This window comes from Mus musculus, chromosome 8 (genome assembly GCF_000001635.26).
Source record: "Mus musculus strain C57BL/6J chromosome 8, GRCm38.p6 C57BL/6J".
Classification (NCBI taxonomy): Eukaryota; Metazoa; Chordata; class Mammalia; order Rodentia; family Muridae; genus Mus; species Mus musculus.
The window spans coordinates 121,715,248-121,733,447 of record NC_000074.6 but is presented as its reverse complement, the minus strand read 5'-3'; the positions used below and the strand labels follow the sequence as shown (position 1 = coordinate 121,733,447).

Below are 18,200 nucleotides of genomic sequence, written 5' to 3'. Positions count from 1 at the left end.
GGGGACAAGGTACCTAGGCCAGGGCCTGCTGATGCAGTTGGCCACAGCCCACCCAGGCTTCACTGGATGGTTTCCCCAGGGTCTTAGTCCTCAATGGTCACCCGTCCCTAATGTAAAGGTAGTTATGAGCAGAAAAATGGAATTGGACACCTGCACCTGCATCCCAGAGCGTGGGAGCAGGGGGGCAGTTTAATTTCAGTCCTGCTATGCCAACATCCAAGAGAGAGAAAACGGGTCCCGAAGCCCATTTCCACATGCCTACCTTTCTGCCATGCGCTCCAGGGGAATGGTTAAGGATTACAATTTCCTTGAGGGGTTCAGGGCAAAAGGAACATCCCTGTGCAGAGCGAGGTAGCACGAAGCAAGGTGTTGTGCCACAAGAGTGGGCTCTGAACCTCTGCACACACATAGCTGTGGTCTCAGTGGTTTCCTGTTATAAAGTAGACCGGACCGGGTAGGATTTGGGAGCAAGGAAATACCGCAGGAGGCCAAAGCTGAGGGAGTACCCAGTGGAGCAAGATGATCCTCAAGGAATCAGCTAAGGGGTAGCCTCTGCACTCCAGGCCCCAAGTCCCTGACAGGCTCAGTGCCTGTTCCCAGCTCCCCATGGGGAATCACTATCTTCCTCCTAAGCGAACACTCTGGGAAGATCATGTCTGCTTGGCCTGCTCCAGGGTTCCCAGAGCTTACCACATCTAGCCATAGTAAGTGCTCAATAAATATCTGTTGGTGGCAAGAAAGAACTCTTTAGGCTAATAGAGATGTTTGTAGCGTGGGCAGGCCTCAGCGCAGGGTGGGCCCCACCCTCAAACATTCTGGGATTCTCCCCTCCCTGTAGGTCCAGTTAGCCCAGGGCACCAAGATAGCTCTTCCAGAGCAGGTACCTTTAGAAGGTAGTTTTGATGAACTATCTAGCCAGAGACCCAGGTGACAACTGCCCTAGGCCACCCTTGCCTGCTAAGGATCCCTGCTGGGAGCACCAGGCTGCTGGACCACCCGCTGTGGTCACCCACACCTGCTGCAAGGACCTAATCAAGAGTGCATGTGTGAGTATGTGACTACACGTGTACACACACACATACACACACATGAGGCCTGGAACCTCGGAGGGCCTTAATGCCCCAGGGTCAGGGAAACTCTCCAGCCCCATCCAAGAAAACAACAGTACAGGAAAGGCCTCCTGGGACCAGGGCTGGGCAAGGCGCAGACAGGCAGGAGCATTATATAATTAACTGCCCAGACTCCGCCTCCTCTTCGGGTAATAACGAACCCTGTCTTTCAGTTGCATAAGCCAAAATAATAATTACTTTCCAGCCCTCATCACTCCTAGATGTGGCCAGGAGCAGGTGCTGGCTTCAGGCAAGAAAACACACAGAGGCTCGGTAGAGCTCTCCATCTCCCCGCAGAAGCCCAAGTCATTGCTGCGGCTCCTCCGCTCCCTTCCCAGGCATCCGTGCAGAAAAGCCCGATGCCGCCCAGGCCCAGAGGGAGGCAAGAGAACAGCCTCTTGGGATAAGCGCCCCGAGGGGGAGGGGACCTACAGGCAGAGTCTGCTTTAGGGTCTGACTTCCAGGACCTAAAACTATTCCCGAGGTCTCAGCGCTGCTGAGGAGTGGTGACATTGGAGTGAAGGCTGCCAAGCCAACCGGGACTTCTGAACAGAAACCATCACACTGGTAGTTGCCTGGCTTCCGGCACCGGCTCTGCCCTGACTGTGGTGGCATCTTACACTGGAGGCGCAGAGCGATTCCCTAAACTAAAGGTGAAAATGATTCAGCCACTGAATGGCCAGATTCCTGGGCTCCCGCTAAACAGATGGGCCTCCTCCCTCCCTCCCTTCAGCAGCCTGCTTCGACAGCCTGTGTCCAACCACCTAGAAGTTTATTGCCTTGCTGTTTGGTTTGGTCGGCATCCCCCGCCTCTGGCGCTCCCAGCGCTCCCTCTCCATTGGCCTGGGTTGCTTTAGGACTGAGGGAGGCCCTGGGCACCGCAGGAAAACAAGAAACCAACGAGGGTCTGACTCTGGGGATACCAGGAAGGCAATGCCAAAAGAGGGGAAGGGTCTACCTCCAGCCCCCTCCAGCCTTGGCAGGTCCCAGAGGTGGCGGAGGACCCGGCCTGGCCTTCTGGCAGGTGCAGATCTCTGGCCTGCTCCTCAGGATATGCTGAGACTTTGGCTCGGCTGCTGCGGCAGGGGCCGGGCCCTGCTGCTGGAGAGCCCCCAACCCTTCCTTGGGTTGGCATGGGCCACTGTCCCCATCAAGCGTGGGGCAACCTGTGGCCAGGGGCCCGCTGAGGCCTCCTGGGAATCTAGGAGATGCCCCAGGAGCCCACAGCCCAACTGGAAGGCGAGGCTCAACTTCCCGGGAGATAAACAGAAGGAGAAAGAGGGGGACGGTCCTCATTCCTCCCCCCGCCCCCGCCGCCTGCCGCCCGCACCTACCTCCATCCGAGTAGGTCTCCGTGCCGTAGCCATCCTGCAGTCCGTTGCTCCAGGTCCCTTCGTATTTGGCTCCGTTGCCCGTGCACTCCCGCACCCCGTAGCGCCCCTTAAATCCGTGCGTCCACTCGCCCTTGTACACCCACTTCCCCTTGCTCTCCAGGCCGATGCCGTGGCGCTTGCCCTGCGCCCAGGTGCCTTGGTACGTGTTGCCGCTTGGCCAGGTGTAGACGCCCAGCACCTCAAAGCCGTGGCTCCACGAGCCGGTGTATTCGCCCTGGCCCTTCGGGCCGGTGCAGACGCCATGGCCGTGCGCCTTGCCGTCCTCCCAGCCTCCGCAGTAGGACCCTCCATCGTCAAAATTAAACCTACCCCCACTGGACATGCATGTAACGCGGTTTGCGAATCCCGCAAGCGGTGAAAAAAAAAAAAAAAAAAAAAAAAAAAGAAACAAGGCGATCAACAAACCGGAGTCTTGGTTGGCTGGCTGGCTTTTTGTTGCGATGCTCTTTTCGGGGGGGTGGGGGGGGGGAGGACGAAGCACGCCCGCGACCCCGCGCGCGGACCGGCGGCGGCGTCTAGGTCCGCCAGCGGCGATTGTTCATTTTCGAGCTGCGCCGGAGCCTGACCAGCGTCTCGCGCTCCCGCTGGAGACAGGACCGGGAGGAGGCGGGGGAGGGGCGGCGCAGGGCGGGGGAGCGGCTGGTGCCCGCGGCTCCACCTCGCCGCCAGGGCCCCTCGCCGCGCGCCCCGGGAGCGGGAGGGCGCGGGGCGCGGCTCAGGCCCGGGCGGCGGGGCCCGCGGGCGGCGGCGCGCGCGGCTGCACCGATCCCGGCCGGACCGGGCAGCGGCACTGCGGCGGCGGCTTGCGCTCCGAGCCCCGGCAAGCGCGCGGCCGCCTGGAGAGGGGCGCTGGCGGGCGCGCGCGCGCGCACGCGAGGACCCCGGGGCGCCCTGCCCCTCCCCTGGCCCGGGGTCCGGCCGGCGCGCCCCAGTCTCCGCTGCCAGGGGCTGGGATTTAAAGGGACAGGAACTGCGTAACGGGAAGGAACCGGGCACCGCGAGCGCACGCCGCGGTGGGGAGCCGGGAGGAGGCGCGGGCGCCGCAGGCAATCGAGGGCCGCGCGGTCCCCACCCCGCTACCTCCGGGGACACCCGCACCGCGGCCCGTGCGGGCCACGACTTGACTGAGAGGCTCCTGCCAACCACAGGTGGTTTCTCCCTGTGACACACTCTCTCCTCCTTCTTTCAGGGCCGCTGGGGGGTCCCCGGGGAGGCGCTCACCTTCGAAAACACACCTTTAGCGAATAGCGTTTAGCCCCTCTAAAAATTAATAGAAAGTTGGGTCACACGTTTGCATCTTGGAGCAAAGCCACCCCAATCCCGTGGGCCTTGCGCCCTGGCCAACAGGTATCCCCCCCACTCCAGAAGCTGTCGCTCTTTGGGGTTACCACTCCGCGGTTACTAGGTCTCTCTCTCTCCCTCTCTCTCTCTCTCTCTCTCTCTCTGTCTCTCTCTGTCTCTCTCTCTCTCTCTCATTACCCACCCCCACCAAGAGATGCTAGCATCATGGGACTAATTGAAAATGCATTTCCTGGACCATCAATCCGAAGACAGGAGCCCACATCCCCTGCCCTCCCGGACTGCATGCAGGGAATGGCAGCGGGCATTGCAGTGGGCTGAGGAGGAGGGGGTCTGCATGGCTTCACAGTTGCACAGGGTTGGGGTTAGTGGGGGTTGGTGGTGACAAGAGACCCAGTAAGCCCCGGTGGTGGGGAGTCCCTGACTGGGAGCAAAAGAGGTGCATGGTGGCACCTGCAGCCAGCCGGGGTCATCGGGGCGCTTCCAGAACCCCAGATCTCAACCCCAACCCCAACTCCTTGTCTTAAGCACAACAACCTCTCCTTAAGGCCCACCAGTCAGATGGTGGCATCCTCTTTTCTCCCCAAAGGCTTTGAGAAGCTGTCAGTTCCTGTTCTGTATCCGAGGTTTCCAGCCACTCTGGTCCTTGAGTCAGGGTTTGCCTTCAAATGGCCTATGGTGGACTTCAGGGTGCATCACATCTTGGACTTGATTGGAAGTTAGCATGCATAGCCCACCATCACCAAGCAGACACACATCAGCCTGCCGTATACCTGGAGGGCAGAAAATCTCCAATCTCCCAGACTTTGTTTCTGTGTGTTCCAATGTGTTAATGGACTATGAGCCAGTGGGATGAGTCTGTTAGCTTATTACGAGGATGTGGTCAAGTGGGCCACAGACTCATCTTCTATAGGCTGGGCTTCACATCCTGATTCCAGGCTGTGTGGCTTTGGGTAGCCACTTCATGTCTCTGTGCTCAGTTGCCTGACCTGTAAAATGGGACTAACAGTTCTAGTTGAGTCCCAGTGAGAATCCAAGGACCAGGTATCCAGCATCCAGTGAGGGTGAGGGAGTAGGACTGTCACTGGGATCGTGATGGGGAGGCTGAGCTCTCAACCTGCCACTCCTTCCCCTACACTGTAGGGATAAACCATGCCTGGCAACACACTGTGTCTTCCATTTTATTTCCTGCCCCCCTTTTGCTGACTCTGCAGCCCTTGCTCACACAGCACTGCATGGCAAATACATTCCCTCTGGTAAGTGATGCTGGTCTCCAGCCAGATACTGGGTACTGCTACCCCCAACCACACATGCCTTTTGCTCTCTGCCATTCTGCCCACCCTCCCCTGAACCCCACCTCTCATCTCCCACTGCCAGGGTCACTCAGGCCGTGTGACTTGCTCTGGTCTCTGGAGCAAAGACATTTGAGGCGTGTTTGTGCAGTTTGGAACCGTTTGCCCCATAAAGTAGGGCTGGAGGTATTGATTGCATTTCAGAGGAATTTTGCCAGAGTGATTTAAACACAGTACCACCCAGCAACTTAAAACAAGAGCCAAGGAAGAGGCAAAGCTGCCCTCGCAAGCAGGGTTCTGCAGCCTCTCACTGGGGATGAAACCAGAGCCTTGTGTGCTCATGTGCTAGGCAAGCGCTCTACCACTGAGCTGCAGCCTCAATCCTCCCGCCTCAGTCCTCCATGAACTCTCTGGGTGCTGAGCTTGGCTGGAAACCTGGCCTCGGTGACCTCAGGTGGAATCACAGGCTCTCCTTGTCTAGAAGATCGCCTGGCCCCTCTGGATAAAGAGCTTTGCTAATGAGAAAATAGTAACAGTTGAGGTCCCAGGTTCTATATCTCTTTGTTGTTTGCTTCTCTTGCTCCATGCCCAGGATGTTTTCTGGTTGTAACTCCATGGTGTGTGGGGGCGGGGAGGGGGGGTTGGCGCTCTACCTCCTCTATGCAGAAATCTCCTTTTTATCTCCAATGAACCTGCTTGTCTCTTTGAAAGAACTCAGCCATGGGCTGAGGAGTGAGCACTGGTAGAATGCTTGTCTGGCACGCGGGAGGTGCTGGGTTCAGTCCCCATGACTTGCTCATCCCAGAAAGAAGGTGTTAAGAACTGAGAACTGAATGGAAATTATTTCAAACTGTCAAGAAAGCACCTATAAAATACAATGTTTCAGGCCTGGAAAGATGGATCTTGCTGCTCTTGCCGAGCAACCAACCAGCTTGAGTCTCCCCCTCCCCCAACCCCCTCACTGCACGGCTCCCAATCAACTGTAATCCTATTTCCCAGGACTCAGATGCCCTCTTCTGGTCGCCATCTGCACTGCACACATATGGTATACATATAGAGACTCAGATACACACACACACACATACACACATATAAAATAAAAACATAAATATTTTAGAAAAACACCATCTAGTGTCACCTGTAACCCTGATACTCCCCACCCCAAAAGCAAAATCCCCCTAATGAATGGTTTTGGGGTGCATGGCCAAGCCTTCTCCCACTCCTAGGTGGGTTCTGCTTTCCTCTTCCCTGAACTCTGACTGGCTTGTGTTAGCTCATGAACAGTGAGGGGCAGCCTTGAACTCCGGGGATGCTGCTGGAGCTCGGGACAGTGACCATGCTGTAAAGAAGCCCAGATGGTGCATAGGCAAGAAAAGTTAAATAAATAAATAAATAAATAAATAAATAAATAAATAAATAAATAGAGCAGGACTCCCAGAAGCAGTATCCAGGAGGAGCCGTGTGCACACCGTCCTGGGAGAGAGTCCCTGTTCCAACCTCATCATATCTTAATCTCTGAACAGAATGGATTGTTGTTTTAAGCCAACGGCCATGCAAACTCCAGCTTGTCGGGCTTTGTTTTTGCTACCATTGTTCTTTGTTGTGTGTTTGTAACACAGCTATGGCCATTCACTTAGGAGATCCACAACTCCACATCAACACTGACAGCTAATTGAGCAAACCTATTACACACCTCATAGCTCACAGAGCTGAAATCTCTGGACACTTGAATGACTTAAGATCTCACCGAGCCCAGCTTGACCTTGAACTCCTGGAAGCTGGGATTACAGGTGTGTGCATGCCCGGGTTGTGCTGGGGTTTGAACTCGGGTCTTCTTGCCCGCTGGCAAGACTTCTGCTGATCAAGCCTTGTCCCTGCTACTCACTTCCATAACATCATGCGAGTCAGTGACTGGGCTGTGGGTCGGCCCAAACTAATGACCACAGACCAGGGGGCTTATGCAATGCTAGTAGACTATTGCCCAAAGTTCTGAGTCTCAGGGTTCAAGGTCAAGGTCCCAACTGACTCAGTTTCTCCCATGCCTCTCCCCCATGATTTCCAGTCATGGCCGCCATTGGAGCTCAAGTCTCTGCCTCTGAGTCCTGCAGTCAGCCTCTTGCCAGCTTTTATTTCTGTGCTCTCTGTGCCTCGCTTTCTCTCCTGCAGTCTTCTCTCCTCATGGTAAGCATCGCCTGTATGGACTACTGAATCAAGGGAGACAGATTCAGCTTGGGTCAGTTAAAGCCCGAGGCCCATTCCTGGTCTGGGAACCCCATTCAAGGAATAACGTCTTATTTTGTGACGATAGGAAGAAAGTGACTGCTTCTTTAGTACAGCAGGAAGGAGGACAGGACCATGTCAGGATGGGCAGTGTGTGCATGGCATGGTTGATTTCACGTTGACAGGGATGGTGATGGTGATGATGGTGGTGACTCTGGTGGAGGTGATGATGTTGATGGTGTGGTAGTTTGAATATGCTTGGCCCATGGAAAGTACTACTATTAGAAGGTGTGGTCTTGTTGGAGGAAGTGTATTACTGTGTAGACAAGCTTTGAGGTCTCCTAGTGCTCACCCAGTGAGTCAGTCTCTCCTGTTTGCTCTCAGATGAAGATGTAGAACTCTCAGCTCCTCCTATACCACGCCTGCCTGGACGCTGCCATGCTTCCTGTCATGATGATAATGGACTGAACCTTTGAACCTGTAAGCCAGCCCCAATTAAATGTTGCCCTTTATATGAGTTGCCTTGGTCATGGTGTCTCTGCACAGCAGTAAAACCCTATGACACCCCATTTTGCCTGATTTCCTCTAAGGACATTGAGGTCAGGCTACACACTCAGTCTTTGGGGTGGGTATACAATTCCTTTAAAATTGGAAAATTAAGTTTATGTAACTGACTGAAGTTAGCAATTTACATTTGCTGTCAGTTGTAATCCTAGAACAACTTTATGGAGCAGGTATGATACTGTTGTTGTTTTCCCCTTTACAGATGAGGGATCTTGAGTCTTAGACAGGTTGAGTCATTGGCCCAAGGTAGATAGGAGAAGATGGGGGACATCACAGCACCTTCCGTCTCATGCGTCCACTCCCTGGGAAAGGTGAGCATTGCCCATGGCCAAGTGCATATTTGAATACTTAGTGAATCGTTATGTGCTGACTGCCAATGGAAGGACCGCCCAGGTTGCCCAGGTTAGAGAATTGCATCTTATCTTCAGGATTCCAAGCCCTGTACAAACCTACTTTTGTAACCTACTTTCTGTTCCTCTCATACAAAACCATGGACCTGAATTAGTGATCTTTGCCTTTCCCTGTCATTTAACAACCCGTGCTGGTTAGTTTCTTCTTGCTCGCTTCTGAACTTCACATGAGGGGATCATGTCGGACCCTTCCTTTCTGCCCTGCACTGTGCTTATGATTCGTCTGCACAGCTGCGCCTCTTGTCTCAAATAAACATTTGTTTCTACTTGTCTCCAATCGACATTTGTTTCAACTCTCTAGGCCTGAACTACTTGGTTGTAAAGGAAAACCACTATAGCCTAGTACCCGAGGCAGTTAACATTAACAAGGGAAAAGGTTTGTTTAGCTTGTGTTGCTCGAGGCTCTCCGGCATAATGCCTGCATCAGCTCAGTTTGAGGGAGGACCCTTTTTCTCAGCAAAGGCACACATCTATGTGTGGAAGAGTGCACATCACCAGATGTGGAGTCAGAGAGACTGGGCCCCATAATTCACCTCCAAAGAGCACAGTCAAGGACAGTCCACTAGACATCACCTGCCAAAGGTCCTGTGGCTTCCCAACAACTTCACCTGGGCACTGAGCCTTCAACCACAAGAGACCCTAGGGAGCCACACGCTCAGCTGCAGCCGTGCTGCTCAAGCCACTCCCATGATCTTGCCCAAGTGCCCTGCACACATTCTCACTGGGATTCACCTCCAGAGCCAAGGGAGAGCTGGGCCAGGCCGGTCCCTCTTTCTGAGCGCCACACACTGAACCACGTGTACCACTTTGTCATGTGACTGTCTTTTAATTCACGGTCTCATCTACTCACGAAGGGAATGGAGAGCCCAGCCAGGTGGACCTGTCACGTGGCGCTGAGCTCCACGCCTGCCCGGCACAGATGATTCTGACTACATGGTAGATGAACAAAACAAACAAGCAAGCAGCCTGCACCCCTGAGCACAGAGGGAACTGAAGCTTGTCGTACAGTGAAGGGCACAGCTCAGGGTAATCTGCAAGCTGCTCCTGACCCACCTTCCCCACTTGCGAGACTCCAGCTGGTATCTCCAACACAGCACTTGGGGACACAACGTACGGACCGTGGGGAGACTCTGGGGGCCCTGTTCACCCCTCCCGCTCAGCAGATGGTGTGGGGGACATAGAAGCCATCTGAGGAACCGCCTCCCTGCCATTGCTCCCCAACACGTTACTTTTACGTCGCCCTCCTCCCTGCTCCCACGGCCCAACAGTGTGATGAGGACCAGCAACCAAGGGGGGAGGGGCGGGGGGGGGGAACTGTTCTGCATCCATCTTTTCTGTCTCAGTGGGATCAGCTCCACGTGGAGGAGGGGCCAGAAAGAAGAAGCTGAAGAGCACAAAGGCTCATTACACAGGAGGAAGGGCTGGTCTGAGAGACGGCTTCAGGAGACAGTGGCTGCTGTGGGTTGCAAGGTGGATCTAAGGATACAAAATCAAAGTGGTAGACTGAGGCCTGGATGGTGTAGACTGGTTCCATCAGATGAACAGGCACCCAAAGGATCTCATAGCCATACTCTTCAGAGAGAGCTCCCCCCAAATTCCCTGAATTTAGGATGACATATGGCTCTCTCAAAATACCCCCCCCCTTACCCACTCCTTCTGCTTTTCAACTCCTGTACCCCCTGGCTCCAGACCGCTTCTGCCCTCCTTCTATTGGATTCAGGATTCGGCTTGTGGTCCTCCTTCTCCAAGAAGCCTGCCCAGCCTTCTACCTCTATAGCCCTCCTGCCCAGTGTCTCCATATCACAGCACAGGGTTCTCTGCATGGCCCAGACTGGTCACAGCAGCATCTGCTGTGGGAGACCCAAGGCACAACCTGAGTCGCCAGTGTTCACATCTGGCTCAAACAAAGTCCACACCAGATGTATAATGCCTGTGTTTGAGCCTCTGAGAGGGAGAGGCTGACAAGAGAGTGACTGAGGGGGAGTGAGGGGCTGAGGACTCCCCCACCGTGTTCCAGACCTCTCCCTACCTTGCCTTCTGCATACACAACCAGGATGGCACCCCTCTCTCCCAGTTCCCTGTCTATCTCCTGTGCTGTTTACCCATGTGGTGGGCTTTACCCGGGTTTCAGACCCTGAATTCTTCAGTACTGGAAGCCAGCCGACCTATGAAAGTACAACCAAACTACACTGACACCAGTCCACCAATAGCCCCTGGGGCTTCAGTCCCTGGGGGTTTTATGTCAGTTGTTTCGTTGAGAAGTTGAGGCTGTTTGCTTTTTGTCTATTTAATACAAACTAGACAAATCTGAGAAGAGGAAATGTTTTGTTTTGTTTCTTTCTTTTTCCAGACAGGGTTTCTTAGTGTAGCTCTGGCTGTCCAGAAACTGACTCTGTAGTCCAAGTTGGCTTCGAACTCACAGAGACCCGCCTTCCTCTGCCTTCTGAGTGCTGGAATTAAAGGCCTGTGCTACCACTGCCTAGCAAGAAGAGAAAATCTTAACTGAGAAAATGCCTCTTTAATATTGGCCTATAAACAGGGGCCTGGAGAGCTGGCTCAGTGGTTAGCACTGACTGCTCTTCCAGAGGTCCTGAGTTCAATTCCCAGCAACCACATGGTGGCTCACAACCATCTATGATGGGATCTGGAGCCCTCTTCGGGTGTGTTTGAAGACAGTGACAATGTACTCACATATATAAAGTAAATCTTTAATAGATAGACAAGTCTGGAGGAGGCATTTTGTTGATGGAGATGGCAGAATGGGCAGACTGCCCTGGATTCTATAAGAAAGCAGGCTGCAAAAGTCATGGGGAGCAAGTCAGTAGGCAGAGTTCCTCCATGGGTCCTCCCTCTATGCTCGTCCCTCTATGCTCCTGCCCTGACTTCCTTGGATGATGGAGGTGTGAGCTGAAAGAAACCCTTCCCTTCCCCAGTTGCTTTTGGCTGTGCTGTTTATCACAGCAATAAAACCCCTCCCTAAGACAGATGTAATTGATACGCTGTAACGCCTGCCTATTGGGTGAGTGCCATTGATGTGTATAGCGATTCAAACAGTGTGAGCCACTATGTCACAATACTTAGCCCTTCTATGAACCTAGACAGAAACCCTGCCACCATGAGAAGCCCATCCCTGTGCCCCTCCCCCGCATTCTGAGAGCCCACCACTCTGATTTTTGTTTTTGTTTTTGTTTTTCGAGACAGGGTTTCTCTGTATAGCTCAGGCTGTCCTGGAACTCACTTTGTAGACCAGGCTGGCCTCGAACTCAGAAATCCTCCTGCCTCTGCCTCCCAAGTGCTGGGATTAAAGGTGTGTGCCACCACGCCCGGCTCTGATTTCTGAACACTTCACATAAGTGGCTCTGCCGAGTGGCGCCTGCCCTGGGCGCCCAGCTTCTTTCACTCAGCACATGAATATGCTTCATCTACCCTGTGTGTAAGTGCACCCTTCACTCCTGTGGCTGCACAACATCCTGTCATGTGGACAGGTTGCGCACTCTCCTTCAGGTGGCTAGTGTGCGCCACTGGACAATCGTGAGGACTTAGTGTCCTGCCTGTCCGTTGTATGCCCATCCCTCGGAGGCAGGACATTTTTCTCTGTTTCGAGGTTGCCTTCAGGGGTATGCATGTGTGTTCGCGATGATACAGGATTTTAATGTCTCTGGTGTGACCTGGGAGAGGAGTCGCTGTCCCCATGACAACCTTGTGTGTCTCCTTTTGAGATACTGCTCAGTGGTTTTCACCATGGTTGCCCCACACTGTGTGCGTACCAGCAGGGTATGAGGGAAGGGGGGTTCCTGTGTCTCCAGAACCTTCCATAGTCATTGTTGGTCTTTCTGATGTCTCTGCAGCTTGCAGCAGTACCTCTGTGGGACTGTGATTTGTGTTTCCCTGGCGATCAGCCATTTTCTCCTCTCCTCATGTGCTTCCTGGCCATCTGTGTGCCCTCACTAAAGACGTGTCTGTTTAGGTCCTTCTCCCGCTGTGAAACACATTCCTTTGTATTTCTGCCGTGCCCTTTACACCTTCTTTATTCACGACTCTCTCTGGATGTATGATTGCAAAGTCCTTCTATTTTGTGTGAGCTGTCTTTTCTATCCCCTCTCCCTAACTTTCTTTTTCTCTTTTTCTGATTGTTTTTTGTTTTAAAATGGAGCTTCTCTGTGTATCCCTCACTGTCCTGGACCTCAGTTTGTAGACCAGGCTGGCCTTGAACTCACAGAGCTTTACTTTCCTTCTGCCTCTGGAGTGCTGGGATTAAAGGTGTGGGCCACCACTACCTGGCCCTTTCTTGTTTTTGAGATAGGATCTTGATTTGAATTTCAGGGTGGCCTAGAAATCATGGCAATCCTCCTGCTTCAGCCTCCCCTCTCCTGGAATCACAGATGAACTAATTCTCTGCTTTCTTCATGACATTATTTGCAAGAAGAAGTCTTCTTCTTCTTCTTCTTCTTCTTCTTCTTCTTCTTCTTCTTCTTCTTCTTCTTCTTCTTCTTTCTTCTTCTTCTCCTCCTCCTCCCTCTCCTTCTTCTTTGGAAAGAGTTTCTAAGTTAAATTGTATTCATTTCCTGGAATTCGCTATGCTTGTGCCGTGGTGTCCACGTGGAGATCGGAGGACAACTTGCAGTACCTGCTTCTTTCTTCCACTCTGTGAGTTCTGGGATCCACTCAGGTTGTCAGGCTTAGCTGCGAGCGCCCTTACCTTCAAACCTCCTCGCTGTCCTTTGGTACAAGTTTTTACTTCATGGAAAAGCAAGGTGCTGTTTTCATATTGGGGCTTCCAGAGAACCCTGACCCACTCACTCCCCTTCAGGATAACAAGCCTGTATTCGTTGGTCTCTGGATGCTTCTTGTCCTGTGCATCCCCAGACCCCATAACCTTTTCCCTCCAATAGCGCTGAGGCCTGGGGAAGTGGCTGCCTTACAAGAGGTGGGGACCTTTCAGGCCCCTGTCTGCCCAGAGGAGCTTTTGAAAAACACACTTGGCTCGTGTTCTAATCAACCCAATCATAGAAACTGTGCAAAAACAAGACACCAAAAAGAAAATGAAGAAGTTCTGACAGCTAATGTTCGCTCAGCTCCTGAACCTCCGAGGCATTGCTTATCCAGAGGCACTTCGCAGAGTTAAGAGAACACTGCACGAGCATCCTGCGTTCCCTCCTTTTTTGCTTTGCAAACTCTCCTGGCAAGTTTTTGGTTTCATCCAATTGTCTTCAGCCCGACTGATCAGTGACTTACATCTTTCCACAGAGGCAGGAATGGCAGATTTTAAAAATCCGTGTGGCTTGCTTAGTGCCTTGGAGCCTTGTCATCTGTACTTCGCGCTTACTTACACTGTTAACTGCTTCCCTTCTGTCCACCTGTCCACTCCGATGCTGGGCACCAGCATGCAAAGTAGTTAACTCCTGACTCCCTTGTGGAGAAGGAAGCTGGGGCTCAGAGAGGTAAGGCTTTTGCCTAGGGTCACACAGCTAAGACTCAAGCTGGGACTTGAACCTGGGCAACCAGCCTCTGGAGTCTATATAGTCTCACTTTGGGCAAAGTGGAAAGGTCAGTATGGGAGAAGGGCTAACACTGGGGTGGGTGGCCCTGAAGAAGACGGGCCTCTTCTTTAGGGCTCTGGTGGACAATCAGAGAGAGGCTCTGGGATGTGCATACCAGCCACCACAGTCCCAAGGCTGGGGTGGGGCATGGGGTAGGGGTGGCTGTTCCTGTCTCTGTGGACATGTACATCCAAAGGACACAGAGGGAACCCAATGAGCTCAAAGTCTTTGCAGCTGCAGAGACACAGAGGACGGGGCAGCAGCATCCTCTGCTCTCCTCTCCCCTCCCCTGTGATCCCAAGCACCAAGGTTTGAAATGAGAATCTCCCAGCTGCTCAAGTGATGCCAGAGTAGGTTGGCACAGGCTGTGCAGTTCAGTGGAGGCAGCAGTGGCCCGAAATGCAGTCTCCCAAGGATCCCAGGGGGAGGGGCTAGAACTTGAGGGGAGGGGCTGGACTTCAGGGGGTGGGATTAGACTTAAGGGGCGGGGTTAGACCTCAGGGGCGGGGCTAGACTTCAGGCCTTTGATGATCTATACTACTTTGGGCGTGTTGTCCAGGGAGGCCATGGTGACAGGCGGCAGGGACAGGAGATATGGAAACAATTACACACCAAAGTCTACCAAGTAAGAGCCTCTGTGTGTCCTCTATCAAAGCAGCCACCTCCTAGATGAAGCGGCTATATCCCCTGTGCTCGTAGAGGACAGTCACAGCTCCACCGTACTGAGGTACTGCCCCAAAGGCTTCCACACACACCTCTAACTGCCCCCTTCCAACAGTTCTACATGATTTGTTTGAGTGGTGGGTGTGTGGAGGTCAGAGGGCAACCTGAGGAGTCAGTTGCCACCTTCCACCATGTGGGCTCTGGGGACCGTCAGGCTTGGAGACAAGTGCCTTTACCCACGGACCCACTTTGCCAGTTCTGCTTCCACTAATTCTAAACGACCAAAGCCCAGGTCAAAGGACGCGGGCACTTTGTTCAGCTGCTGCCTGTTGTTTGTGGTCCACTCATAATAAACTAGCATGGCCCGCAGCATACAAACAGGATTGGCTGGACGCTGTGGCTCCTTTGCAGCTTCTCTGGTCCCGCTGAGACGCAGGTTCCTGCGTTGCTGAAGTCCATTCACAGACTAAGTGGCTGCTACTCGCTTGTCCAGCACAGATAGCTTCTTTCCCACCACCTGTCGTTCAGGAAGCCTGGTGCAGGCGGCAGCCCAGAGCAGCATGTCAATAGCCAGGCCAGACACGCGGCTGCCAGCTCTTGGACTCTGCTCACCTCCGGGTTTGGCTCTTGGACTCTCCATGATGCCTGAATCTCTGCCATCAACTGCCGGTCCAGCCTGGGTACTTGTGTAGTCAATGCCTGAACCTGACCGGCTCCAGAGAGGCACAGAGACTGAGGCTGGGAGGTAGAAGATACCAACTAGCTCAGTGAGGTCTCAGGAGGTGCTGTGGCCTGTGGCCTTGCCTCTTTGGTGGCTTGTTGAGCAGGCTCTCAGAGGATCGCAGATCGAGGGAGACCCCATCTGGCCCTGGCGTGATACTGCAGCTGCTACGGCGCTGTCCATGAGACACAGCCTTGTCTTGGGAGCCTGAGCATGCGCACTGAGCCAGTTGCATCCCCACCCCACCCCCCACCTCCAACTGCACATTCCCCTGCATTTTCTGCGTTGAGGTTTTATGCTCAGGTAGAAGTCAGGGGAGGGCGCAGGCACTTGGGTTCTTTTACTTTCCACTTGAACCATTGCTATTGCTATTTTCTTCCAAATGAGAAATTTCACAGCGTTTCACGTTAACAGCCAACCTCCAGCAAACCTCCGAGGCAGCTTTGTGACCTCCCTATGTCTAGGAGGTGCGATGCTGGTGCAGTTTGTACACAGCCACACGCGTCACTCATGTGACAGATGATATCTACCACATGCCTCTGCACCTAAGACGTCACTAATACGAGGGCTCAGGACTGTAGTCCCTGGACAGCGAGGCGGCCTTGGGAGAGCTCTTGGGTAGAGCGAGGGGCAGGGAAAGGATTGTAGACGAACGCTTCAGAGTGGCAGGCTTCACACACAAGACAGAGCACACGTAGGCAGGCAGGACTGACAAGCTATTGAGACATGAGCCCTGTCTCCTGGAGAGATGAGCAGACTCTGGAGCTGGCCAATTAGGCTGCGCCACTGAGCCCCCGAGATTGCCCCATGCCTACCTTCCCCATGATAGGATCATAGGCATGTACTGCCACACCAGGCTTCTTCCCACACTGGGGATCAAGCTTGGGCCCTTATGTGGGAACAGCAAGCTCATTGCTGGCTGAGCGACCTTTTGGTCCCTGTTTTTTTCTCTCTCCAGAAGCTCCAGGGGTCAGTCTTGTGGGAAAGATTTAGAGGCAGAAGGACAAGGCCAGAAGGCAGTACCTGTCATCCTGAGCCCTCGTGCTAGGATGTCTTAGATCCAGAGGCATGTGGTGAATGTCATCTGTCACATAAGCGATGTGTGTAACTGTATACAATTGCACCAATTGCCAGAGTGCCAATTCTGGAAGAATGTCAACCCGGAGGAGGAGAAACCGAGCTTGGGTTAAAAAGGAGGGTAATTCACCTGCCTGGCTCCAACATCCAGGCGTCCCAGTGTAGTGACCACACTGAGGTCGTAGGATAGGCTTGGCAAACCAAGTATAGTAGCTCAAGCCTGTAATCTCAGGGCCCGGGAGGCCCAGGCAGGAAGATTGTTACAAATTTGAGGCCAGCGGGAGCTAAAGAAAACAAGAGAGAAACAAAGTCAGCTCATCGGTGGGGAGTGGTGGGAAGGGTTCACGTCCACGGACTGAGGCTTTGGCGAGGAGCAGGGTGGCCTCCCGCCTGCTCTGATGTCCAATCACAGGGACGCTGTCCCATCATGCACAGTTCCGAATGTACTGATAACATGATGTAAGCCAGGGAGAAAAGACAGGAGGCCATCTGTGGCTTCTCTGTGGCTGGGGTATGGCCCAAGCAAGGGTCCCATGTCTGGGAAGGAGCTTGCCTAGTCTGAACCTCCTGCCTGTACCTCAGGAGGAAAGGCCTGGGGTGTACCAACTCCAGCATCCAGCATCCATGAGACACTCCCACTGCCTGATCCCAGGTGATGCTGAGCATTTGCTGTCATGTCAGAAGTGACACATGTGTGTCCCTGAGCATCACGGGGGGGGGTGTGTGTGTGCTGAGATCAGCATGTGTTGGGGGAGGGGTGCTGTTGTGTTTTATAAAAAGAGAAGGAAGGAAGGAAGGAATATGTTGGTGGACGCATGGTACAGTGTGGGGGAAGAGGTTGCCTCTGCAGGCCCATGCTGAGGCATCCCTTCCCTCTGAGGTACCAGCCACACAATGGGTATAGTGTAGAATAGAGTTTATTTAGCATGGGGCATGAGGAGGGGAGTTGAGGGGCATAGACGACACAGAGAAAGGAAGCGAGAGAGCGAGAGCGAGAGAGAGAGAGAGAGAGAGAGAGAGAGAGAGAGAGAGAGAAGACAGAGGAGTAGAGGTTGGCCATGAGCACGTGGAGAGAGGGAAATGGGGAGAAGGGAAAGAGGGTAAGGGGCAAGAAGAGGAGAGAGCAAGCAGAGAGAGAGGAGGTGGTAAGCAGCCCCTTTTATAGTGAGTCATGCACACCTGGCTGTTGCCAGGTAACAGTGGGGCGGAGCCTAGACTAAAGGCCAACAGGTGTGCTCTCTACCACGCCTACAGGGAGCATCCTTAGGGCAGCCTGTTGTCAAAGCCCAGGGAAGCTGTCCCATCATGCACAGTTCAACATGTACTGGTGCTAACATGTACCACGGTGAGGAACGAACAAATGTTCATCATTTCCACATTTGTTCTTGAGTGTTCTTTTAGGAGAGGAAACTTGGAGTGAATTGGCCCCGTTCTTAGGCCTCACGTCGACTAAGGTAATCCATCCCTGACGCCACAGTGAAGTGTTCCCATTCACATCCCAGCTCCTGCTCTGTGTGCCTGCCTCCAGAAGCTGTCCCCAGGACCTCACGGGGCACCACCTGGGTCACATCTCTTGGCAGCTTGTTCTGAAGGGGCCTGCTGCCATTAGAAGAAGCGTTTAAGGCCACAGCTCAGCAGCTCTCATCAAAACCCCTCAGACTTTAAAGACCTCTCTGAAAATTCTGGGTATTCTGCCCCTCAAGAGACGGTTCTCCCTCCTTTTCTGCCTTTCTTCCGTCCCTCTCCCCCTCCCCTTCGTGGGTACTGTCTCTACTCTTTAAGAAGCCAGCTGCCTGCTGTGAGCTTCCCACAGAGCGGGGAACAGGCTTCCCACAGAGCAAGGCTGGGCGTGGAGTTCTCCCCCAGTCAAAGCTTCAGACTGAAGCCTTAGCGGTTGTCTTCAAGAGGCTC

The 18,200-nt window shown here is 53.6% G+C and overlaps 1 protein-coding gene and 1 long non-coding RNA gene across 2 annotated transcripts in view; one reads left to right on the top strand and one right to left on the bottom strand.

Annotated features, from left to right (window-relative positions):
• Jph3 (junctophilin 3) overlaps window positions 1-2,889 on the bottom strand; it is a 60,525-nt gene extending 57,636 nt beyond the window's left edge. The window contains exon 1 of the mRNA NM_020605.3: window positions 2,444-2,889. Coding sequence (NP_065630.1) covers window positions 2,444-2,825 — 382 coding nt within the window. The 5' untranslated portion in view covers window positions 2,826-2,889. The remainder of the gene's footprint in view (window positions 1-2,443) is intronic.
• Window positions 2,890-2,970: 81 nt separating this feature from the next.
• Window positions 2,971-8,565, top strand: Gm46065 (predicted gene, 46065). The gene is made up of 3 exons (NR_165833.1): window positions 2,971-3,651; window positions 7,157-7,275; window positions 7,699-8,565. It is a non-coding gene; the product is annotated as a predicted gene, 46065 (long non-coding RNA).
• Window positions 8,566-18,200: the final 9,635 nt, after the last annotated feature.